The sequence below is a fragment of the Pagrus major genome, chromosome 16 (assembly GCF_040436345.1).
Source record: "Pagrus major chromosome 16, Pma_NU_1.0".
NCBI lineage: Eukaryota > Metazoa > Chordata > Actinopteri > Spariformes > Sparidae > Pagrus > Pagrus major.
Window position 1 is genome coordinate 13,512,787 of NC_133230.1, and position 27,067 is coordinate 13,539,853.

The 27,067-nt window shown below is 41.9% G+C and overlaps 1 protein-coding gene across 2 annotated transcripts in view; it reads left to right on the top strand.

Annotated features, from left to right (window-relative positions):
- The window catches only part of LOC141010906 (ephrin type-A receptor 7), a 248,439-nt gene that overhangs the window by 99,383 nt on the left and 121,989 nt on the right, over nucleotides 1–27,067 (top strand). For both annotated transcript variants that reach the window (XM_073484061.1, XM_073484060.1), the window contains exons 2-3: nucleotides 23,311–23,375; nucleotides 26,043–26,715. In XM_073484061.1, the coding sequence (XP_073340162.1) occupies nucleotides 26,109–26,715 (607 nt within the window). In that variant the 5' untranslated portion in view covers nucleotides 23,311–23,375; nucleotides 26,043–26,108. The remainder of the gene's footprint in view (nucleotides 1–23,310; nucleotides 23,376–26,042; nucleotides 26,716–27,067) is intronic.

A 27,067-nucleotide genomic window follows, 5' to 3' on the forward strand; every position in this document is an offset into this window, starting at 1 on the left:
TCTCTCTCTTCCTCTGCCACTCATTCTCTGCATGTCTGTCCTTCTCCACCTTTCTTCATTTTTCATCACTCTCCCTCCATCTTAAATTATTTCTCCCTGCTTCTTTCCTCCCTTTTTTCCCCTCTCTCCACCTTTCTCCCCCTCACCCAGCCCCACCCATCTCTCATTGCTCGGAGAGTGAATGCACAGATTTCATTAGCGATGCCGTGTGCTACGCTGCTTCGGCTCTGAAGGGCTCCAGCAGTCATGGAATCACGACCCTGCTCTGCCCTCATCATCTGTCATCCCATCCCTCTTTCCACCTCACCGACGGCTCTGTCCCCCCTTTGATATTTCCCGCCCTCCCTCCATCCGTTCTTTCTGCTCTAGTCGTCTATAACATGGCCATAAGCTGTCTATGGCAGATGAAGGACCTCTTTCACACAGCTAACTGCTCCCTGGAGTCCAGAGCAGAGGAAGTTTAACCCAATAGTGGCTGTAAACTCTGATACCGTTGTGCAGTTAGTGGACTTTGCATTAAATGGTGTTTCTAAAGGTTAGTATACAGCAATTCGATAGCAAATACAATGTACAAGAACATATACTGTCCAACAGTTTGTTCGTGAAAGAGCTCCAACTCACGGCATTCTCTTCTTCCGGTTCTCTTTAAAATCTCATACATGTGCATCAGACAGCGCCTGAGGTTTCATCCCTTGATGAAGCCATCTGTGTACCATGCTAAAAGCACCTCATGATCAAAACCCCAAATCAATCCATCATCCATGATTTGCACATGAGGGTACAAAACGGCTGCAGGCTGTCTGCTTGTAAAATGAGGTGTGCATACATTTGATCAAATCCCCCGACGAGCCGCTCCAGGTGCTCTGATTGGTTGATGTACCTCTCGGTCGTTTCGGTGCAACCTCTCACTCGATAGGCCGAGACCTCCGGGGACGTGACCTTTGAGCTCTGCGCCGGGCGGTGTGATTGTTTGGTACAAGGTGTCAGTGAGGACTTCAGAGGTCAGAACACATGACCTTTCCCCTTTAACCCTCAGGGATCAGGAAGTCCACCACAAGGGCTTTAAGCTATCGGTATGGAAGTGCTGCGTTTGTGGAGCATAATTTATCAAAGGTGTGTGTGTGTGTGTTTAAATGAAATGGGGCGGAAAGAACCAAATGTACCAGTGGCTTTAGCCAGCAGGTTGTAGGGCTGTTTCTGCTCTTCTTGTGATCCGGGTTCATTATCCATTTCCATTTAAACATCTCAGGGTATAGGTGATGAATTTTTACTAAAGATCTCAAAATAAAACCACAAAATACCCAAATGAAATGAGTAAGGTGTAGTTTCAGGCACAAAATGACTTGGTTAGGTTCAGGGAAAGATCATGGTTTGGATTCAAATGGCTGCTTCCTAATGAGCTGATCAAACCCTGAGAACAAAACAGTTGACAGAATTTAGGGGAAAAGCCAACCTTGCTATCTTTTTCCACTTAGAACAGCTTGTGTCAAACATCTCTGGCCTATTAGTCAGTGCTAATTATGAAAATGCTGTTTTTCAGGCAATATTGTAAGCTCGTGTGTATTAATGGCATGATTAGTGGGAGCTGAGTCGTCACGTTGATGAACTATAATTACCTAAGGCCCCATCTGCAGATTTTATCACTCAACATGTTGCTTCTCTTGCTCACTACATGTCTGTCTTGAGGATATGGTGTTGGCTCCATTCCCACACGCATCCACAGATTTGTAAATGAACACATGATGCATCGTGAGAAAGATGCGCAGCTGTCCTCGGAATTACACAAGCATGTGAGCGCGTCGCAGGTTTCCACTCTGACTCGTTGAAGTTGGATTTGCATAAGTAATCAAGTGGGTGTTTGCATGGGTTTGTAAAATTCTATCAAATTTAAAAGGAGCAGCACCAATCAGCTTTACTCTCCAACATTTTTGGCAATCCAGCCTTCATCAGGGGAGTAGGTGTGGTAGTGTGTGGTGTCTTTATACAACAATTCATCACATCCTCTCCTGGATAAAAGTCCTGTGCTTGATTATCCCAAGTGTCTCCACAACGTCCTCCCTATGCAGACTTTTTCACTCTTTATACTACTTCAACTGACTTCCTCCTGTGCTGCCGTAATAATTACTATAGCCACTAGAGGTCGGCAACTATCAGCGGACGTAGTCTTCTTTCTTTCTTTCTTTCTTTCTTTCTTTCTTTCTTTCTTTCTTTCTTTCTTTCTTCCTTTCTTCCTTCCTTCCTACCGTCCTCCCTCCAAAGTCTGATCATGTCATGTGAATCTGCGCCTTTCAGTTAAAGGCCATTCCTTCTACCAAGCCTCGTTTTCACCACTTAGCTCATGACCAACCTTTCCATAAAGTCTTGTGCAAGTGTGTGAATCCATTTAGAAGTTATGCACCTTTTGGTGATAGGTCTCTCCCATTACCACACCGTCTTTAAATTTTAGCCTCCCAGGACAAAAAGGGTGGCCACTAAAGGGTTGGAAATCGTAGTCTGACAGACCAACAGACAGAGCGGCCTAATGTATAAAGCGCTGTATTTTTGCTTTTACTGATTATTTTGTTGATCGTTCGAGCTCAGACAGGAAGCCAGGCTGGATCGAGAGAGAGGGATTCTGCAGACACACACTGTTGTGTAGCAGCCACACACAAATGAATACCTGCTCTCACAGCAGCGTCACAAACCCCCACTCTGACAGACAACAAACTGATAATTTAAGATGGCAAGCTGAGAAAAGACATCTTGTTTCCTGCTGAGTTCCTCTCACCACCCGCTCCTTCCCATGGAACCAGCGGCTGCCTCAGGCATTAGCACCCAGGGAAGTGTAGTAGCAGCGGCAGTGGCGGCCCCGTGGTTAACTGTTAGAGGAAAACAAGTAATTAGCCCCGCTAATTAAATCCTCCAGTCAGCCAGCGAGCCCGCGCTGTAGAACGAAGTCCTGCTTCTCTGTCCATTTACATAAACAGTAGAATTGGTCCGTTCAAAAATGAGGAATTAGCAGATTAATTCTGTTCTATTATCTGCCTGGCGATAAGCAAATAAACAATTGGCTGTGGAGAAATGAAATGGGATAATGACTTGTGGGAGGAGGAGGCGGAGGGTGGGGAAGACGGGCTTGTGGCGCTCACCAGCCACTGGTACAAATGAGGAGCAAAAGCTGACTATGCCCTCTCACAGGAGCGGAAAGATTTTGTTAATCTGTGTTGGTGACTAAACTGTTTCTGCCCCTGCGCGTTTGAAACGTTACTGTTAACGAGGTGTGTTCACTCGTCTGCGCTCATAGACATATTCAAAAGCAAACTATCCTGCGTGTCATTGCCTGGTTTTTGCATTCTCTCCCACTGGGCTGCTGTTTAGCCAAGAGGGGAGTCATCAGTAAGGGAAGTGCTCTTTGTCCCTCATTAGAGCAGCTCTTTGATTTCATTAATTACTGACCTACTGCTGCTGCGGCTGTGGTTTGGCACAATCTGGCATTCTAACCACTCACAGTGTACTGCCGCTGCTCCACTCCGCATTATTTATTTATCGCCTTGGCTTGACAATTAATAATCATGATTTCCCACAGAGTTTTCCTCGGTGTGAGTGTGCATTTGTGTGCCCGTCAACAATGGATCACTCTCTGTGGAGTTTCACTATTTCTGCAGATTCTGGTATTTCCTTTTCAGCTCTGTTTAGGTCCGCAGATTTTTTTTGTGTCTTTTGTGTGTCTTTCTTTCTGAGGTCTCTCATGGAGCAGCCGCCTCGATTTTTCTGATGAGCTCCCATCTGATATGAATCTAATATCACCAGCTGCACGATCGTTAAGGGGTTGTCTGAAACAGGCTCGATGGCGCTTCTCTACTACAGAACCTTTTGAAAGGATAAAAACTATTATTGTGTCTCAGTAAACACTCAGAGAAGTCTCCTCACACACACTCTTTGAAAGGTGAACTCAACTCGTGACTCACTTTTCTCTGTGTTTCTTGTCTTGGTATCTCAATCCTCGTGATTCTTCTGTTGGCACTTACAGAAGTCAAGATCACCATCTGGACAGCGGCACGATTCAGGAGAGGATTTCTTGTTTCCATGGTGCCTTAGAAAGGAATAAACTGCAAGACATCCAAATGAAACAAATACATAGTTTTGTAACAACACATACCGTAAAGGGTTTTGGAGCGATTGTGATCTTGGTTGCAATAAACCATATTTGAGTGCTGGTAAGAAACTGGGAGCACAATAGCCTCCCATATCCAACAAAGTTGTCACAATACCAGCACTGGCAACTCAAAATTCTAGTAGACACAAATGAAACTCAATACCTCTTTCAATACCATGGCAAAAAAGGAGAAAGGTCTGAGACACATAATAGCATAAATCTTTTCTCTTTTTGAAAATAACTACCTGCACACAGTGCTTGAATGGATAAGGTCACTGAATATAAACCAACACAATTGTAATAATGTTAATATCTGTGCAGCCTTGGACTGGAAATCTGATTTTTGATGTGATATTTTAATAGATTTTGATCCTTTCAAATCTTGTGTTTCCTCTGCTTCTTGCTTCCTTTGTATTTGTTCCATCCCTGTTGGTCTTCGTTTTGGTTCTTGTGCTACAAGTGGTTACAGCACTAGTATTGCTCACAGGGCTTCTTCTTTGCACTATTTTGCTATCTCGATTATATTGTTCGGCTTCCCATTTTATCCAGCTGTGGTGGTACTGTTCCTACCGAGGTGGTCTACCACTCCCAATGAATATAGATGGATTTCTGTCAAAGTATTGATACTTTTGACAATCGCGAATTAGTCTGAAGTCTGAAATTTTGGTGACCCAGCTATACTATTCTACAAACTTTGTGGCTCTGTACCGTCACACAATTTTGTCCTAAGGTTCACAATTTGTACGTCAACTATAGGGCTTTGACCCCTTTAATGTAGAGATACAAATCTTTTAAGGCATTGCTGAAAAGACTGATGCTATCCTTGTTCCTTGGGGGATTTTCTTCAAATAAATGTGCATGAACATGACATTCAATCTCATCTTTGCTTCTATTCATTCTCTGTTATCTCATCCCTCATCTGTCCGTTTGATCTGATGCATGTTCTCTTTCTATCCCTATTACTCATCACTGCTCTCTCATTGTTTTCAATGCCATTTATACTGGATTTGTGTCTGAATGGACAGGCGGTCTGTTTTTCTGCCCTATTGACTGCCATGACCAGGCTGTCTTTTCTCCTCCCTCTCTCCTTTCTGTCCCTGCCTAGCAGAGCTAGTTATGGAGCCTATTGACTGATTGGCTGTCGGCCCCATCGATCCCCAAGGTCGCACTGCTGGCTATTGACGAATGGTCGTACAATGCCGGCCCTCCCTCCTTCCATCATCTTCCCCCTCTGCTCTTAACGTCTCCTGTATTTTCTCTCCTCTCTATCCGCCTTTGCTTAATTTGTCACTCACCTCTTTTCATCTCCCACCACCCTCTTCTCCCTCCACTTCTCCACCTTCATCCGCCTGCGAGTCCATCCATTCTTCTTTCCCTCTATCTCCTCTGCGTTCTCCGTTGCCACTATCGTTCATCGATGCAGCAGAGATCGATGCGGAGGATAATGGCTGCCGGGCCTGCGGGGAGCCGGCAAAGGTTGTATGGGTCCAGAAACGCAAGTGCCGACATGACTCGGATGATAAGAAGAGGGAGTAAAGATGAATTGATGGCAGGCGAAGTGAGGTGGGGATGTCGCTCAAGGTAAAAAAAAAAAAAAAAGAGGAATAGGAAGCGAGGGGAGAAGGACAAGGAGAGACACACAGAGAGAATCAAAGAGGAGAGTTGGGGTGAGGAGTGTAAGCCTGAGGGCAGCGATGAGACACATGGGGTGGGAAGAGACGAGAGGGAAAGCGACGAGAAAGGAGACAGCTGGAGGATCCCTGAAGCTGGCGGAGTGCTGACAATGAAGTGGTTCATATACATTGGTCCAGAGCTGGAATATATCACAGATATTGTAATATATTGAGGATTTATTAAGGATCATTTCACTCTGTTATAAAGCTTAAAGGATTAGTTTAACCAAATCACAAAAAAACATTATTCTTCCTTATCCTTGGGAGGATCCAGCCATTCATATAGTTTTGATTTTAACTGATGAGATTCTGACATTATGTGTTGCTCTGAGATTTTCTGATTTACACACTTATATTGTCTTAGACTTAAGATATCGTTATATCTACACATCCTCATACCAAAACAACTTAATAGATCGATTGTGAGCGTCTTCCAAAATGACGTGTGTAACTTTATACTTCCACTCTGTTACACTTTGTTGATAACTTTTGTTACCACTTAAAATGCTTAAAATGCTGTAAATCGGCTAATAATTGGCTAGGTTGAAAATCAATCTATCCCTACAAGAAACGGTATTATGGTTCGCAATGAGCCACTTTCAAAGTCGACCTTTACGATCATTTTCTGATGAGGACGGCCTCCATTATATTGTGATGTGGCATTATCCTTACAATACTGTTGATATAGCATAACACAATATAGAGCGATTTTATTTTAAGGCCATATCCCCCAGTCTGTGCTGTTAATAAAGACTCTGTTAGATTTGAGTAATACAAGAGTTATCGTCAAATGTATCGTCGCAGAATTTGGACACTTGTTCAGATATTCTCATGCGCATTCATATGTTTTCCACGTATTCAGAAATATGGCATCAGTGGAGCGCACATCGTAAAAATAGGCTTAAGTTAAGTGGGCTTAAAGATGAGGTTATCCTGTCGTTCTTGAATGTGAAATAATCTACTCTTACTGACATACTCACCAGATGGCTAATGCATATGTATTAACCTAGTTTAACTGCTGCTTTTTCAAAACATAATACTGATACCATGGCCAAAAGATAGAGGTTATTTGAAATGAGGTGATGTGAGACCATTAGAGGATGGAAGGCAGCCCAGCCGCCTGCCCATATACTGTAGAAGCAAATGTATTTTACATTATTTCCCATGGAGAAAGAGGAGAGTAAGTGAGACAGTTTGAGAGCAAGGTAATGATGCACAGTGGGTCCTTATATGTGTGTGTGCTGTCTATATGCATGCAAATATTTACCTATGGTTTTGCCCCCAGGGAAACTGTCAATCACGGTGCTAAGTGCCTCGGATTGAAGCGGGTGAGCAGAGGCAATAATAACAATCACGCTGTAGGAGGTTTTTCTGAAGCGTGGCTGGTTGATGGGTGTGATTTCATACAGGATCACACAGTAAACATGACCAAGCATTCACTGCAGGTCACATGAGGTTTGACTGACGTGTGTCGGATATCAAACACGTTTGGATGCTATAAAGATAAATATCTTGAGCATAAAAACATTTAGTGTTGATATAAATAAGAAAAGCAAACACAACCCTCTCCCCTCCTCTGGCAGTGGATGTTCTCTGCCTATATTTAGTAAAGGCCACGTCTGCAGAGGTTGTGTAAGACAAGACAAGCATTACTACCTGCCTGTGTGTCATCTGCTAACTGTTTCCCTTATAAACCACGTATCATAGTTTCCTGGAGCGTTTTCTGCCTTTTCCTGAAATAAAGAGCACCAGTGCTCAACAGAAGAAATCATTACATTTATATAAAATTCGATATTAGGCTTCTTAAGCTTGAGGGAAATCCGACAGCGGCGGTACATCACTTATTTACGGGCCTTTTATTTAATGAGTGAGGTAATTGTTTAAACCGTCATCTGGAAGAGATGCTTCAGGTTCTGTCTGAATCAGCGCAGCAGGTGATTGATCACATACGTTCAGTTTGCAGAGATTAATCAGAGCAGCACGCCGCCATGTGAGAGAAAAGATATAAAATGTGGGTAAATTCAGGTGCTGATGTGTGAGGGAGAACAAAATAGGTAGGGCTGAGCAATATTCAGAGATCGTATTGTTATCATATCATATGGCATAAGTGTTGTCTTTTATCCATTTATTTTCAGTCATAGCATGTTGCATTTTACACAGCCAGTCACTGCTGTGTGGTGACTTCTGATATAGATACCAGCATCCAAGAGGGAATCCAGGACCGGTATTAACATCCATCCTGAGTGATCAGATCACAAGTGGCCCGTCCATTCACACCTGGCATTAGCGTGCGTTTTGAGTGACACTTGTGATCTGATCTCACTTCTTCAATCTCCATGTAAATAAACGCATCCATCACGGGGACATGTTTTTCACACAAAGAAATATTTCCATGTATAACATTTGCCGAATTAACGAGAAGTTCCAAATAGTTAAGAATTTGTTGTGGCCAGCGTTTCATAAAGTTTTTTAAAGTTTCTCTTAACTCAACAACTCACTAATTTAAGTGATTTTTAAATGGAGTCTGGGGACTTTCTCCACAGGCGACAATGAGTTGCCTTTATTGTTTACTGTGCACTGTAATAAATCTGACATTTACCGTCAATAACATGTTGTCTTCTTTCATTAATTTAGTGTAAACGGTAAAATCAGTGGAAACAGTTTGTTCAAACAGCTGCTAAATGTTGGCAGTGAAGATGCACTTTAGAAACAGAAGCAGGCAAACTGACACTTTATACAAGTAACGAAAAAACTTAATGTATTGCATTTAATGCCGAATTTCCAAGAAGGCTTGAATTATTGAGAATTTGTCATAGATAGTGTTTTACAATGTTTATAAAGTGTCTCCTAACTCAACAAATAATAAAATTAGGTAATTTTTTAATGGAGTCTGGGGACTTTCTCCACAGCCGAAAAATAAGTTGCTTTTATTGTTTTACCGCTTATTGTATTTGTAAAACCTGATGTCAATACAGACAATACAATGTTGTCTTCTTTCATAAACTTAGTGTTGAAACTGTTTGTTCAAACAGTTGCCAAATGTTGGGAGGTATAACGCACTGACATCCTTGCTGGAGTTACATCCAGTTTTTTCCAGAGCGGGGTAAACAAGTCGTCATCAGTGAAAGCAATATTTATGTATTTTTCCGTTGGTGTCTGCTCTAGTTTATTCCTTTATAAAACATAATGACTTTATTATTCTCACTAATAACAGGCTGCTGTAGCAGCGTCTGAGACCTGTTGATGTTTTTGCTCTTTGTTTGGTTTGTAAAAGTCTTTCAATTCAGTCTTGATTTGAGTCTGACAGATCTGACACATTGCCTCTTCTTGGCACTTTGGCATCCATTCATGTATCCTGAAATTCAACATTTTTTGAAAGAATCAAATTGCTTCGCAGACAGGGATGCTGTGCCGCTGCAGAAATTGTTTGGGTTTTTGCTGGTTCACCCTTGTTTTCATCCTGAGGTCTTTATACCATGCATTCATCTCTCTCCCAGTCCATTCTGGAAGCCTAATTTTCTGTGAAACAATGTTGTCGGTGTGTCTGCTTTTCAGTGACTGGATGCCGTGTTTTGTTTACCTCTGCACAGCGGGGTGTTTGCTTTGCGGTGCACCATGGGAAGGCAGGACAGAAAAAAATGAATACTGCTATGTGTGTGTAAGTGTCAGTGTGGTGCGGGTGTTCATTTATTTAGTTAGTTTCGTGGACTTTTCTGAACCCTGGGGTGAGTGCGGTATGTATGCAAGAGGAGAAACAACCTGGGAGGAACACGATAAAAATATAAGATACGTTTGAGATTGTGCTGTATGTGCATTGAGTGATTTAGGGTCCGCAGAGTGTTTTTGCTGTATATAGTTTTTATGTGCATGTCGAACCCCAGTCAGACTTGTATACATCAGCGCTGGTGCAGGTACTTCTCGTTCATTCAGTTGTCAGTGAATAAAAGAAAGACGGGGGAGAAAAACGGAGCTGGGAGGGGGAGAATGAAAGGGACGAGGAGAGGTGAATGTAGAAGAAGACGACCTAATTTAATCCAAAGTGGTTCTCAAATTGAACCAGAGGGAAAACAAAGTCAGCACAAAACCTTGAAGCTCCTCTGCACTTATGTAACGCCGCTGCCTTCCCTTTTCCTCCCTCACTTATGAATAAGAGAGAAGGAGGAATGGAGGGAGCAAGGGAGGGTAAGTGGGAAAAAGACGAGGGCCAGAAAGAAAAAAGGAGGTGTCGGAGAACAGGAAGAGAGCGGGGGTAAAGAGCTGGGGAGAGGACAAAACAGACGGAAGGATGAACATGTCAAGAGAGGTTGACAAACAAAAACTTTTACTTCTCTTTGTCATGCACACTCCTATCCCCTCTCGTTGTCTCGCCATGTCTCGCCATGTTTTCTTTAGCTCTCCGTTGCACTGACATCAAACTGTAAGGCCCCGGCAGGCTCTATTCAAGACCGTGGCCTGAATGAGTGTCGAGTTAAATAATGCAGTCTGCTGGCTGCCTAGCTGGCTGGACTGAGGAGAGACTAAGGGAGAAGATGAGGGGGGTTGGGGGGGGAGTAGTGGCACAGTGCAAAGATACACACTTGTATTATTTAACAGTCCTCTGAAAGGCTTGCAAGTTAGGCATTCCCAGAATTAAAACCAGAGATCCGTGCGTATGTGGGAATTTATACACACAGGCGTTCACATGCATATACTGTATATCCAGGCAAAGTTTACCAATCATGCATGACATATGCTGATGCAGACGCACTTGTATTACGAATGCACAAATTCCAAAGAGCATACACAACATGAATAGAGTGTGTGTGTTTGTGTGTTTGTGGGAGCAGACAGGAATGCCACGCATGCCACTTTAGCTTCACGCTCTGTGTTTCTATGACATTTGAAACAGTCCTCTGCACTCAAAAAGGTTAACGTCGGAGCTTGTCGCCGCAACAAGGGAGCATAATCATGTGTTTGTGAGTGTGAGCGTGTCACTGCGAGAGAAACTGTGGAGGGAAAGTTTGGTGTTTTTCTTTCAGAACCGTTTGAGATTTACTTGCTGATATGTTTACATTTCTATGAACAGATATCTGGTTATGAATGCAGAGTGTGAAGGCAATGAACACGATTTTAGTGTTCTGGTGTCTGTTTTTTTGTCCTCCTGTGGTCAAAATAGTGTTGAGCAAGCAGACTGTGGTTGTATGCAGGTCAGTCAATGCAGGTCAGGTCAATAGTCAGTATGGAGAGCAAAAGAGGTGAAAAGCGTTGGCCAAAATACAATTTTGGAACCAACTGGCTATCGTCTGATGACAATTTAGCTTTTTATTAGCTCATTTAAAAATGTATCTTCATTAATCACTGTTTCTGCCCGCCACTTATTGGTTCACATTTGTACGTGTCATAGGCTGGTCACCATATTTCTTCAATACTGTGTCATATCACGTTGACATCACATGTTTAAGACCTGACATTCATATCGGGAGGCGGAGGGGATGGTGGTAGAGTTAAGCCACAAGGCTGCCAAGCCAGTGACCACAGTTCGAGACTGCGTTTCAACATTTGTAAGCGGGAAACCACAGGATATTTCCAGCCGTGTTCGTGGCGAAAAAAAAAGATATTTTGCCAGTTTTAAAGGAGACCTCGTGATTTTATGTATTTTAAGCTAAAACATTATTTTTTTCCCCCAGAGCCTAACCAAATGGTTTCTGTGCCTAAACCTAACCAAACACTGCGTTGTCACAATATAAAATTGAAAATTGAATTTATAGAAACGTGAAGTTGCAACATGAAGAAGTGTAAAGTTTCAACATATTCGTGGTTTGCAGAAAAGTGCATTGCCAACATTTATTCTGGCGACAGGGTTGCTTTCCGCATTACTCTTAATACTGTACCAATCCAGCCATGCGTGTGTCTACACACACAAAACCCCCTTGAGTTCCTTCTGTATGAATAACCTCGAATTGAACTTGTTCCTATCTGCAGACATGAAGTAACATGCAGTCAGTGTGCTCTCTTCCTTTATCATGTGCAGCCCATGTGTTATGCAAGCACATTTAAAGCTGGCTCACCAAGCACCAAACATATGTACACTGACTGTCGATTGCCTTAACATTACAGAAATGCATATGCTGTAGTTCCATTAATAACATAACATATGGAAATGTGGTTGCATAAGGAGCCGGAGGAAATCAATGTCATGCTTGTTCATTTGATGAAAATACGCTTGAAACTCTTTTAAAAGTATTAAATGGAAGTTAATCTGGAACAAAACAGCAGCAGTGAAGCATCTTGTGTTTTATTTACTAAGTTTAGTTCAAGGCTTATTATCTTTCCAAAAGCCTCTTTTTGTTGGCCTTGTCTTACAGTGGAATGGAAACATTTGTTTTTTATCACTAATAGGCTTTTGATTTGAAAGATGGAGGATTTAGAATTGCGATAGAAGGTTAAAGGGGAGGAGATAACAGATGTATTAACTGTATTCTGGTGCGTGAGCTCTATGTGTGCAGTACACTTCTGGATGTATACTGACGTGATGCCTCTTAAATTTTAATTTGAGTTCTGCAGGTGAGTCGTCGTGTGCTATGTAGGGTATCGTACAAGAACAGGCTACGTGTGAATGAAGCCCCACTGGAGCTCCATATTGCCGTGGTTCCATTACAACTACTGATGCTGCACAAATTATTCTTTCAGAAGTTAATTATTTGTGTCCAGTTTAATGCCTTAAATGCCAATGAGGCAAAGAAATGAACAAACTGTCAGTTCCTCCTTCATCTTGGTTAAGTCGCCCAAACAAAAGTTTATCTGGCGTAGATTCAATTCATTGTTTCGCTCTATTGGCAGCAGAGCTGAGTCATTCCAACGTCTCTGTCTTTGTCTATATTTGACTGACATATCCCTCTCGTCATCTTGCATCCTCTCGCTCTCTCCCAGCCCTTCTCTTTTTATTTTTATATCTGCGAGAGTCTCTTTCACTAAACATGTCTGCCTGGTTGATTTGATGGATCAACCAGAGTTTCATTTCCAGCACTTTGCTCTTAGTGCTGTGACGGTTCCTGAAGTGGTTTCTACATTTGTCCCTTTCGCTTACCACTCTGTCCGTCCTTTAAATAGTTCTGCTTGCACAGTCCGCTAGTTCCTTTAAACCGCGCGTCCCTCTGCTAAAACCCAGTGTTAAAGTGGTTCGTCTGAACCTGAGCCAACAAGTCACGGAAGAGAAGGAGGTATTTTGGATTTCTGTGTCCTCGGTGTAACCTGATATATTCTTTGATAAGTGCCGTTACTTTAAAGATAGGTCTGACATTAAAGGTCACCCCGTCACTTTGAAAATCCTTGTTTTTTTTTTTTTAATAAGTTTGCTGTGTAAGTCGCTCTAACCTGCCTTGCAGAAGACCTTTCGCCTAGTTGCCAGCAAAGTGTGTTCTCAGTGCTATACCTTGCAGCCACTCTGTCGTAACAACAAGACCTGACAGCGCTCTAACCGCTCTCACTATATCAATCCAGACAACCAATTACAACCTTTTACAAGACCCAACAAATGAAAATAAGTTCCTTTGGCCTCTGGTCTTCTCTCCTCCTCTGTCTTTTGCTCTTTCTCTAGCATTCGTCCTCTTGGCATGTGCCTTCCTCCAGCTCCTGAGCTTTCGGTTATACTTTCTACAAAGGTCATGTCTATTACAAGCATTGTCTATTGTAATTAAAATGTGAAGTTTTGGAACATAAAGACTCGAGAGCTTTGATAAGTACTTATGAAAGCTCTCAGTCATGCTGTAGTTTATTATTGCTATTTAAAAGACGTTAATTCATTTCAGAAACATGGAGTTTATGATCTGTTATAATGCATCAGAGCAGTTTGCTATATGTCTTTATAACTGGCTGAAGTTATGGTAGCTACAATGTGCTGCTTCTTTCTTACCTTTCTTTTCTTACTTCTGTCTTTAATGCATTATAACAATATACTAATAATGCGTTATATACATCTATAGCGCTGTTTAATCATAGTTACAAGCACTCATGAACGTCCATAACAATAACCATAACTTATTATTGTGCCAATGTCTATAATGCATCATAAACATTAGTATAATAAATTACTCCAATTTTCAGAGTAATCTATTTATTGTATGTTATTATCTGTTAAGAAATATACATTTTGAAGTGTTTTGTGTCCTGTTCTCGCATTGACTTAAACTTATTTTTTTCACTTTAGTTAAAGCAAACAATGACCACTTATAGTGACTTATAAATGGCTTGTAATGTATTACATCTGCCTTTGACACGTGTTTAATTAGTCTACTTAAAGCACCAAATGATGCACTATAATGTGATAATAAGTTAATATAATAGTGATTATAATGTTTTATAAAAATACTTTTTTTAGTGAAAAAATAGTGAGTGAGGAGCATTTAAGACATATTATACTTGAACATTCTTATAACTATAGGCACTCTATAACGCATTATAATAATTCATTCATAATAAGTTATAATTAACAAAATTAAATAATTATTATAGTTATAATTAACAATTAGTGTTATAAAACATTATGAGTATTCATGAGTGCTTATAACTGTATTTATACAGCGCTATAGTCACTTTGGCCTGCAGCTATAAAGCATTATGAATGCTCAACTTATACATTATGTCCAACACTTTTTTTTACTACTATTTTATAAACCTTGTTATAAGTTGTCATGCATGATTATTCTAATATCTGATGAATGTGCTTATAATGCATTAGGGACACAAATCTTTCTATCATCCTCATTCTAGTTCCTCCGTGGGAAATGAAAAGAGAGGAATATGTGTGCCTTGGAGCTTTGGAACATATTGTAATCAAAGCCTTGCAGGTGTGTTTTTATTCACTCACAGCAGGCATAACTTTAATAGGATCTCTCTTTCTTCCTCAGGTGACTCAACCTGTCGCTCTCTTTTTTTTTTCTCGTCTCAGTCAGCCCTCATTCTCTGCCTGAACACACACTCTTTGCCTTCGCTGCCTCTCTGGCTCACTCAATGACTCTTTTCTTTCATGGCCGCAAGCACACACAAACATGCTTACACACACACTGGCTTTATTCCCCTTGGAGGCGATTTGTCTTAACAGGTGGTCATTCAGATTCAAGACTGCCACTGCAAGAGAGGTAGAGAGAAGTGGAAACGGGGAGGAAAAACTGACAATTACGGGCGGAGGAGATGAGGAAGACGAGGAGACATTATGTGCCGGGGACATAACGTACCATGTGATGTCATAGTCGCTGTAATCAAAGTAGTAATAGCAACAGTGATTTCTGCACAGAACATGTTGTTTTTGCTTCCATGCAGATTTAACCTTCACATCTTTAATCACTTTTCAATTGTTGCAGTCAGCCTTTTCTCGGGTCTGTCCATATTGGCCACAGAAAATCTTAATTTCAAAACTAAGAATGAGGAATAATGACCATGAAACACCTGTTTTCACAAGGTTGGGGGAGGACTAGCACATACACATTTTGCTTGTGTTTTAATTTTGACCCTCTCTGCTCTTACATTCATTTGTCTCTCTCTCTCCCATTTTTTGCCCCATTCCCATTGACACACAATTAACCACCAGCAATTTCATCATCAACAAAAAAAGGGGAAAAAAAATCACTAATTATTGGCCTTTGACTTAAAGTGGTTGTCAAGTGTGGAAATTGAAATTTTCATGGATAATCAAGCGAATGGCATAATTAAATATCCTGGCCTGATTGCATTACACTTCAGCCAAATGTGTAGAGTAGCTGCCAAACAGGAGCAAACCTAAGAATATGTTGATGAACGTTCTCAGTCATCCAGGTCATGGTAATTCTACGTGCTATATCGTAGGCAACTGGTATAGCACTGAGAGAAAAGGATAGACACTGCTGCATGTATGCATGTACAATGGCACACTATTTTAAGTGAAAAGTATTAATGCACACATGGTTCAAGTTACTCAAATGAGAAGATTTTGCTTTTGGATATTTTAGTAAATTAAATGTATTTGTTTTTGGAGCTTGTATTTGGCATTTTTTACTACTTTTTCATATAGACTACCTCTATTACATTGGAAACAGACAACCCTCCTAGCGTTTCCCTGTCATACTACTGTTGGTGCCATCCATTGTCGCAAAGACAACATTGGCAACAAGGCTACAGCTAACTGCCTGGCCACTGTCCAAAGCAAAAAAAACTACCATAACAATCCCAATTTAACCTAAAATCTCCATCTCAGTGCTATGAAAAAGGCAGAGTAAGATACCCGGTTGTATTAATCTAATGTCTGTGTGTAACCATCTGAAGTCCTGGTGGTAAGGTGAAACACATGTCACAGACACAGCACCGAAGCACACTCCATCCAGTTAATGTCCGTCCATTGGCTCTTATTTTTCCTCGGTTTTTGTCACTCCCTCTTTGCCTTCTTTGCCTCCATCATCAGCAAGGGACGTTTTCTATTGCAGTGTATAGTTTCCACAGTTATCCCAGTTGTTCCACCGTTACCTGGGGGTAATGACCGGACAAAATAATGCCTCTTTCTGTGTTGGTCGCGCTCCCTTTGTGCCAGTCTATATGTGAATGGTGTCATTTTTCTGCAGCTACAGCAAAAAAGTTGTCTGTTGCCAGTTTAAAGTTTATACTGCTCGACAGCATACTTAAGCACATAGTACACATAAAAGAGACATGCAGTACACCATGATAGCATTTAACCGTCCACCCCATTGTCATGCATCATGTAGGTAATTGCATGGTGGGCTTTAGAAAGCAGACAGCCAAGTCTCTTTACAGTATGTCACATTACAAGTTGAAAGTTTAATGACTCTGTTGAAAGGAGAGCCCTGTTTGAAGTTAATGCACTCTGCTGTTAGGACTCCTATTATAGCACCACTGGCTGGCTATCTGTAAATGTGTGTGTTTTAGGAGCAAAGTGAGTTCGCTGACACCATTTGTCTCTGAAGGTGGTTTATGTGTGTGTGTGTGTGTGTTTGCGTGTGTGTGTGTTTGTTTCTGATTTGTGTGTGTGTCAGTTTATACACAGCATTTATCTTTTATGTGCCTGTTTGTGTTTTTATGTGACACTTCATATCCCCACCCATTTATCCTTTTTTATCTGTTCTACAGCAGTATTACTGTATTGCTCCTGTCAAACTATATATTACCTTCCCTCCCACGTCTTGGAGCGGCAGGGTGGTGTAGCAAACAGGAGGACCATTCTTCATATGAAGTGCTGTGAATGCGATTCAGGCCCCCTCCAAGTCCCGAGTTGCCACCCTGCTCTTGAGTCCTCGAGCAAGACTGTAAATCCCATCCAGCCTCGAGGGTGCTTCTGATTTAGTAATTCTGTTTAGGGGGGAGTGAAGAACCAGTCTCCCTCCTGAGGGATCAACAAACTACACTCTGTAAAAACTTTGTAGTACAGCTGTACATACATGTGTATTTTTCATTTTACATTTGGTATTTACTTAATCATGCTTTTTTTAACCTATATACATTTCTCCACATCATCTGTGTCCAAGTCCAAGTCTGTCAAGTCTCAAGTCATTAGGACAAGTCAAGTCTCAAGTCACTGACGCAAGTCCACACGTCCAAGTCCACACTTCATTCATTTAGACAAGTCCAAGGCAAGCCTAGAGTTATGAAGCAGGTCCTTTTCAGGGACCCAAGACACATAGACAGGTCCAAGTGAAGTCCCAAACCTGTCAAGTCTCAAATTATTAGGACAAGTCAAATCCCAAGTTACTGACACGGGTCTAAGTAAAGTTTCTAGTCTTTTTAGCAAGTCTTCACCCAGGTCTCATGTTATTCTTTCCAAAACAGGTTTTAATTAAGACAAGTCAAAGAAAAGTCTTGAGATTTAATCAGGACCCAAGTCACATAAACGAGTCCCAGTCTGTCAAGTCTCACAGTTGTAAAAATATGTGAGATCAAGTTCCTTTAATGCACGTGATATTCTAGACTTCATGCATATACACGCCAGAGATTTAAATGTTTTTGCTTTCAAATCTGAAGTTAGTTTAGTCGTAAGGGAGTCAAGCTCATAAAACTCAAGTCTCACAACAGTCAAGTCCGAGTCATGTCTCTAGTTTTGTCCAAATCTCATGGCTACAGCTCTGTTATATCTTATTTTGTCCTTTCTCACGCCTTTGATCTTAGCCTCAGCCTTTTTAAAGTTTCAGTTTCTCCTCCACTCTTCTATTGTATAAGACGGATAATGACTGGACAATAGTTGTCCCAGTGGTGCCTGTACTTATCCCGATCTCTGCGCTCCCTCTTTGGGCAGGTTGAGCTTCCTGAGCCCCGTGGTCTGCCTCGGGGTCGGCCGGCTGATAAGTAGCCAGCAGGTCATGGTGAGGACAGCCAATGCAAGAGCTAATCCCGCGATGAAACTATAGAACATTACAGAGGCGAATTATGAAACGAGCCTCTTTCAGTGGGAGGGATTTAAATGGTCTTTGTTTGTTAGAACATACTTGTGTGCGGTGTTGTATGTTCGTGAGTTGTGTTTCAACTGAGTATGCTATCTCCGTCTGTGAGAGAACGTCTCGGGTAAAACGTTTACTATTTATACCTTTGTTCGTCAGGTATGTAGAGCATCGGATTCCATTTGTTTTTGTTCTCTCAGCTCTTTTTCTCCTCTCCTGTCAGCTTACCTTCTTAGCTTTGAAAGTCTTCCTTGACTCTCAGTTCAAGAGTCGCACACCGTCACACAGTTCTAGGAGAAAGAACGAGAACCCTTTGGAGGTCCTTGAAATTGACCTCTGATACAGAGCTGTCTTTGTGTTACTGTCTACGACTTGGAAGGAAAAATAGCCATGTAAGAATTGGCTACACACACGAGAAAGGCCAGTCTTTAGCCTCTTCATGAGTGCTACTGGTACACTGAAACCCCCCCCCTCACATTCTTTAGAATATTTGGCCTCAGTGCTGTTTTGAACATCTCTCCTACAGCTGTGTACAGCTTTGTATCCGTCAGTGTATCTCATCCTTGTGTGTCGGCAAGGCTGAACAACTCAATTAGTACATCTCACAAAACCAGAGAAAGATGAAAGAGTGGGTGAGGAGAAGGGGGGAGGTAGAAAGGGACGCTTACACTTGAGATACACTTACCTCACATTGCAAAACAAAGACGAAAGCAACAAAAAAAAAACCCTTAATCACACGCATGAAGGCAGACAGAGGTATGCAGCATCACCATATTAAAATGGGCAATTTCAAGTGGAGACTCCACTCTTCCCGTTTTGCATTGAAAACCTTCACAAAGGTCTCATTTTAAGAGAAACACACAGATGTTTTCCACTCTAAAGTGCACAAAACATTCCTTTCACGTTGCTGTTGTATGTCAGCTTTTGCATGCCTCTCATCCCAAAGAGTCGTGCTTGGAGCTTGCTGAAGTAAAAGGCCTCAGCATAGCCTTCAGCCCATTAGCGAGGCAGCTTCTGTGCCTTCTTGTGATTATTGATCAATCTTTTTCATTTTGGAACAACTTTTTCAAAAGGTTTCTAGAGACGGTTCTTTCAGACTTTCTGAGAAAAGCTCTTTGATGCCCTCTTCGCATTTTTTAATTCACATCCAAGCATGACCAAAGGCAACCACATCATCAATTCTTCTTCTTACCCAACAAAAAGCATGCTTTCTTTGGTTAGAGGTCCAATTTGTAAGAAAATTGATTGTTGGGGCTCTCTCCCAACTCAAATACTGGCGCTACCGACCCGAATCGTCAGGATTTGATGAGTTGGGAATGAGACACACAATCAACTTTCTTCAAAATGTGACCTTCAAGCTCTCCATGTAATCTGGTTAAGATGGACTTTTACTCTTCTGTGGCTGTGACTGTGCTTTCTCTCTTAGTAATGAAAGTCAGCCTCATTTTGTCCGCCCTAAATCGGTCTGAAACCCAAATGGACGACAAAAAAAAAAGCAAAATTGGCTCACAGTTCCAAATTGTCCCTATAATGACGGGCAATTACTTATGAAACAACCATTAAAATTGGTGGTGAGTAGCTAATGTGTCATGGCTATCAGTGAGAGCTATGTGTAACATGCAGAGAGAGCTTTTGTTTCTTTGTCACATGTACTTTCTCTAACTTTAGTGACCCCTCCTTTGGCTTTCTTTGCTAAACTTTCTTGCCTTCCTCTTCTTCTCTCTCACTCTTATCGGTCTCTGTGTGTTTCTGTCTCGCCCTCCTGCCCCTAAAGGCCCATTAGTCTGTCTAACTAGGCTGTGATTACAGGACTTATGTATTCAGCGTGTGATCATAGTGCCAACTTTGTCCTCTGAGTCTCTCTCTGACTGACTGACTGACTGCTCACTAAGGCCCACTGATCCCTCTGTGTATTACCCGGAGTATTCATTTATTTGCACTTCATGTGCTCCTTTTCCCTCTTCCTTTTCCTTCCCTCTCTCTCTCTTCCCGATTTTTTTTTTATTTTCCTCTTTCATGTTGGCTCTTCTCCTCACCCTCCTCCACTGATTATTTTCTGTCACCGTCCCTCCTCGCCTCCCCGCCTCAGCCTTTCCTCTGTGTCTCTCCACCACCCTTGGCCTCTCCCGCTCTAATCTCCTCCAAACGCCTCTATGTTATCAGCTAAGCGCAGAACCGTGCTTTGGGCACCCGGCAGTGTTAACCCAAAAACAATAAAGTTAAGTGTTTAGTAAAGGATCTCTCACGGTCCAGCAAGGCTTCCCTGCACTCTAGCCAAGGCGCCGGCGTCTCCTTTTCAAGCTAAAAAAGGCGAAAGTATTCACTCGCGTTGGCCTCCGAGGAATTTGGCTCCCCGACTGTGGTGACACTTAAGAGCATGCCTTTTATTTAATGACTCTCAACTGGCATTTACTTCACCTCTTATTAATATTCTCCCCCGGAGCAGATGGAGTCATGGCCTTGAGATTAATAAAATGAACACCTCTCACAAAACAGTTTTCTCAGTTATTTTATGCAGCAAGTAGCAGATTTATTCCAAAAAGTTGCATTTTGACCGCTCTGTGCAAGTGTAAAACATCAAAAATCCCCCCCTCTTTTGGTATGTCAGCACATCTTTGTGTCAGAGTCCTCGGAGCATGAGTCAGGAAGATTAAAGGTCTTGAGTCGCCACATCTTGAGTCACACTGCGTAGGTTTTCGACTCTCCGCTCAGAAGGACGTCCATGTGCCCGGTTGTTAATGTCGATACGGCCAGATATTTGTCATGTAGCGGCGGCTGCAATGCTAAAGTCATTTCAAGAACTCCAGAATTGCTTCGGATGAGGAGAAATGGTTACTTGTCAAGGAGCTAACTGCCTACTCCCGACTGCATCGTGCAGGTTGTTTCTGATAGCCCTTACAAGGCTCCGGCAGTGGCTGAAAGTCGAAGCAAAAAAACAAAAGTCAAAGCCAAGCGACGCACTGAAGTACAAGAGTGAAAGCAGCACTTCTCAAGGATGAAAAATAGCCGTCTGTGCGCAGGGTGGCTTTGTCTGGTTGTCAGATCTCATATTGCCTCAAGGCTGTAGGTGTTGGGAACACTGCGAGAGAGCATGAAACAGTGTGTGGTGGTACGTGTGTGCGCGGGGGTCTTTATAAGCAGACAAGCTTAAAGCACGGGTAACTTTAACATCAGCAAAATCCTTTAAAAATGAGGCGATAATGCAGCTCACCATATGCCACTGCAGATGTTGATATTACATTATAGATTAAGATAAATGTGCTGATGATGGCCTGCGTACGCCTGCTGCATACTATAGTATAGTATGAAACAAGGGCCTCTCTCAGTCTGACGGCTTGAAGACATCATGACAAGTGAACTGTGGCATCTTTACAGACTATATTTATGGTTCAAGACTATTTTCTGTTATTGATTAATCTGATGGATATTTCCTCGATACCACTTTATCGTTAGCTATAAAATGTGAGAATAATGTGAAATACAGGCTGCAAGTTAAGATTATTTTCACTGTGGATTAATCACTTGATTTTCTTGATTAGTGGATTAGTTGTTTGGACCATAAAATGTCAGAAAATGGGGACAAATGGCGACCAGTGTTTCCCAAAGCCCAGGATGACGTCCTCTAATCCTTGTTTTGTCCACAATCCAAAGATTTTCAGTTTACTGACATAGAGGAGGAAAGAAACCGAAAACATATTCACCTCGAAGAAGCTGGAATCAGAAAATTCCGATTCAGAATCTTTCCTCTCAAACCGATTAGTCAACATAACTTTTTGAAAGTCGTGTTTGACTGTGTTTGACTAAATAATGTCTACAGTCAAGACAAGAAGAAGAATCAAACTTTCACATTTACTACCCTGGGACAAGAGAATATTTGGTGTTTTTGCTTAAAAAACTGACTGAAGTGATTAATCAATTGTCAGATTAGTTGCTGATTAATTTCATTTGATTCTATTCAATTATTTTTTAAGCGTTGCTGCTACTACAAGTTTAAAGTAAAAGTGTAGATTTCTTAGCCACAACATGCACTTAAGGTATCCAGTTTTCTTCTTCTTTTCTATGTTTTTATATAATTGTATATTGAGTATCTTTAGGCTTTGGGCTGTTCGTTGGACAAAACAAGCAAAGAAGTCTTGACTTTTTTTTTTTTTTACAGTTTGCTGACCGTGGAGACTAAACTACTCAATGATTAATCAAAAATATATATATTTTAAGGTTGTTTTATCTTGAAAGAACATCAGTCACAGCCTTTGTTAAAACTTTCTATACCCCAACTGAAAGTAACGATGGTTTAGCAACAGAGTGAATGTAAAGTGTCTAAAGAAAAGATAGTCATGATTTTTTTTTGTTTATTTTTTCTAGATAGATAATCTTAATCAGAAAAGAAAGTTTTAATTATGGCTGTCAGATAAATACATTGCTATATCTTCCCCTAAACACTAAAGTACAAGTATAAAAATGGGAAAGTGGCTTTAAATTTCACTATAAGGCCCTTTTTGGTAATATCACTTCTAAAATAAACAAGAAATGCTTGCCCATAAAATAAATGAGTGACTAAAAAATGTTAAGCTCAACTCTTAGCTGTACCTTTTAGGAAACTTCACCTTGCTGTGTCTTCTATCTGAGCAGCTAATGCTAAACATCCCACTGAGCTGTCTCTGCCTTCACACCACCTTCCCTTGTGTGTCGCTGTCTAGGGTCCTGAAATCAGACTCACAGGCTGGCCCCTGCTCTCTGTCCATGGTGCTGAGAGGAAAACACAGAGCGCTGACTTTTTTTAAGTACAGTGTTTCCTCTGCCGAGGGTACTCTTTGTGTCGCGGCTTGTTTTGAAAGCTCCAGCTTAAGTCCTCAGATGGTATTAATGCACTTATCAAAGGATGCGTGCACCAACAACAGATTTTGACAAGCCTGCCTCGTTGTTAACGGCTGAGTTTTTATTGTGCCAAACGTAACGTGTCATGTTGCACTTACACTGTCAGACGTAAATTTAAGACGACTCTTTCACACACTTGTTGACAAACTTGTTTACACTGACAAGATAAAGTAAATAGCTCTGTAACCCCTCCTGAATTGACTCCTTACCTCTGTCTGTTTTTTATTTCCTGCAGTGGTGCTGCTGAATTCTAAAGAGACTCAGGCAGAGCTGGGCTGGACGTCGTATCCCCCCAATGGAGTAAGTGTGCTTACCTGCATTTTTCATTGTCCGTCTGTTTGTTTATTTGCTCGCCGGGCTCCACAACGCAGCTGCTTGCTTTACATCTGCCGCACACCACCACGTTTCACCCCTCCCTCTCTCTCTCCCTCTCCCTCTCTCTCTGTTATTACTTTCTTTTCTTCTACTTATCATTCCCTGTCTTTCTCACACCTCACGTTTGCTTCTCCATCCAGTCTGGAGCTCATCATTATCATTAATCGATGGTGGTAATCCAGGATAGGATACTGCAGTGTCCAAAACCCGCCACTCAGATATGCCGCCATAGATAAATGGTCCCCCCTCCGAAACGATCGATTCAGCTTATAAAAAAGTGCAACGTTATGACTGCAAGACAAATGCAGGAGCCCTTTCTAGAGGAGCAGTTTGTCACACACTTCCCGCCTGGAGGTCTGTCTTCCCATGCACAAGATGTCTATTATATGAACTGCACAGCGTACACATACAGTATGTGCGGTTCATTGTAGAGTGTTTTGAATCATGGTCACCTTGAGGTGGCCGCTGGACCACATGCAAAGCTAAATCTAAGATTAATGGACTTGTGTGACTCACCTAGCAGCCCCGATAGAACTGAGGGAGAACACACTGCAGCCACTTTGATTTAGTCACCTTGACAATAGTGCAGTATATTACATTACCGCCGCAGATAATCTGCTTTCACTGTCTGGTTCGCTGTGTGTGTGTGTGTGTGAGAGAGAGACAGAGTGATGGCTCTCAGTGCTTAGTTTACCTTCAGTTCTGTCTAGTCAGAGTCTCTGTAAGTCAGATGGTGACACGGAGTTCTTATCTTTCAGCCACTGGATAAATAATTCAGGGTACTGGATGAAAAGTTTTTCTCATTTTTGTGTTGTACTGCAATTTTTTTTATATGAAAGTAAATCAAAAATACTAACTCTGCTACTATTGGACAAACTTAGGGACTGTACTATAATTACTGGATTGGTGAGGGATGGTGGCAAGGCCCTCTCCATTATTAATACTTGGCCTAGCCTTGACTAAGAGAAAAATTGCAACATCCTTCCCCCAATAATTCAAAATAATTTTAATGAATGGGAAACAGTTGAATCAAAATGGTGAGTAAATTGAAGTGCCCATAAAATTTAAGATGTTCTAACCCATTAATCCTTAATATGTTAATGGATCAATCATTTTCATATAACAGATAGTTGTCATCTGCATATGGCCAAACACACAGAACATGTTTTAGATGTAAATTTTGAAAAAAAAACAAAAAAAACAAAACAGCAAGAACAGCACTCAGTAGAGTGTATACCTCTGGCAAGGCCCAAGAGTCCCCTTTAATTCAATCAAGGCTAACTCAGTATCTTCTTTGTTACCATAACATGGCTAAAAAAATTCTGCTCCTATGAAAACATTACAAAATGTGCTAGATCCCGATTTTTATTAGGATCTGCATCTAATTTTTTTTCATCAAGATCCATGATTCCCTTAGAAATAACCAAATATGTAGAAAAATGTCAACAAAAGTGTGAAAGCATTTCCTGGATCCATTCCGTTTTTACCGGATTGGCACCAAAAGTTAATGGGGTCTATTCTGGGCCGAGACCTGTCCTCCATCTCAAGTTTTGTGGACATTCGTATAGTCGTTTTTGTGTAATCCTGCTCACAAACCAACCAACAAACAGACACAGGTGAAAAAACATAACATCCTTGGCAGAAAGTAAACAAATTTACAATGAACGAAAAAATAAAACATAAAATCTATGATGGAATTGTTAGAGGACCCTCCTCTGCTCGCCCCGATAAAAATCCAGACAACCCTGCATTCAGCAAAAAGGTAAAAATATAAAACCCTCCTCCTTTCAGGACCCCCATCTCCTGATGATTTTATTACAGTCCCTTAATTGATAGTTTTACTGGAAAGAAGGGAACCACTTGCTTTGAATTATACATTAGCTATTTCACTTTCAGCAAATTTTTGTCAGCAAATCCAAAAATCATCAATTATTCAGATAAATAAAAGACAACACCCCTTTATTACATCATATATACATATATTTTTTAAATGCAAACAAAAAGAGAGAGATAGAGAATCAATCATTTCCAACATACAACGATCAATATTTCAAGGTTGAGACTAAACGTGAACAAAAGAAGCCTTACTGTATTACTTATCTTCTTTCTTAGGTGTTTCTTGGGAGTGACTCAGCAGCGTGTGGGCAGAAATATTTAACAAACACTCCTCTCAGATGCCATTTACTTTTAATACCAAAGGCGGGAGGGGGATCAAAAGAAAGCGGCTGAGAAAGCAGCGGAGGTGTGACCTGTTGTTTCACTAGCACCACTCAAGGCTGATGTAACAGCTGCGAATGTGCAGTTTGTCATTTTCTCTGTGACGTTATTAAAGAATATAAGTGCGAGCGCCCACACACCCACTCATCAGATTAAGTCATTAGACCTGATCTGACTGTATTTCTTCTTAGTCTGTCCTTTGACTTTTCATCATCTCTGGCGCCTCCTGCCCACCTCACTTTACTTTGTTTTCTTACTTTTCACTCCCTCGTGTTATCACATCACTCGTCACTGTTTTTTCTTTGTGTTGTTTTACTATATCATGGTCTCTATTCCTATCTTCTTCCCCTTTCCCACCTGTCTCCATCTCTACAGTGGGAGGAGATCAGCGGTGTAGATGAGAAGTACAAGCCAATCCGGACGTACCAGGTGTGCAATGTGATGGAGCCCCTGCAGCAGAACAACTGGCTGCAGACAGGCTGGGTGGCGCGCCGAGGTGGCCAGCGCATTTTCGTGGAGCTCCAGTTCACGCTGCGCGACTGCAACAGCATCCCCGGCGTGGCGGGGACCTGCAAGGAGACCTTCAACCTCCTCTACGTCGAGACGGACCGGGACCTCGGGGGTGTGACCCGGGAGGACCGCTACACCAAGATCGACACCATCGCTGCCGACGAGAGCTTCACGCAGGGCGACCTGGGCGAGAGAAAGATGAAGCTGAACACGGAGGTGCGTGAGATCGGCCACCTCAACCGCAAGGGCTTCCACCTGGCTTTCCAGGACGTGGGCGCCTGCGTGGCCCTCGTGGCCGTGCGAGTGTACTACAAACGCTGCCTCGCAACCGTCCAGAACTTGGCAGTGTTCCCCGACACGGTGGCCGAAGCAGCTTTCGCCACCCTGGTGGAGGTTCGCGGCGCCTGCGTCAACAACTCTGAGGTTGACATGGACAGCCCTCCCAGGATGCATTGCAGCGCAGAGGGGGAATGGCTGGTGCCCATTGGGAAGTGCAGCTGCAGCGCCGGCTACGAGGAGGGACACAGCAGCTGTGAAGGTAGGCAATGGATAAACAGACAGCGGAATGCATGGATGGATGAAAGAGGAGAGAAAATAAAGAGGGAGGAAACATGTAAGGGATTGGAAGGATGGAAAAAAAGAACAATGCATAGAAATATTTGCAAGCAGATGTGCAGTCAGGAGAAGGGTGGAAGTTATTTAGACTATCAAATGCTGTTGATATCTTTCAGCCCTTTTGACAGAATAATATGAACCTGTGAACAGTTTCTCTGGCATGAGAGAGCAACAGAAAGTAAGAGCACTGCAAAAAAAATCCAGCACTTACATGAACTTATGTGTATTTTGAGCCTTCCGCACTGTTGAACTTGCAGTACTAAAATTATTTTGCA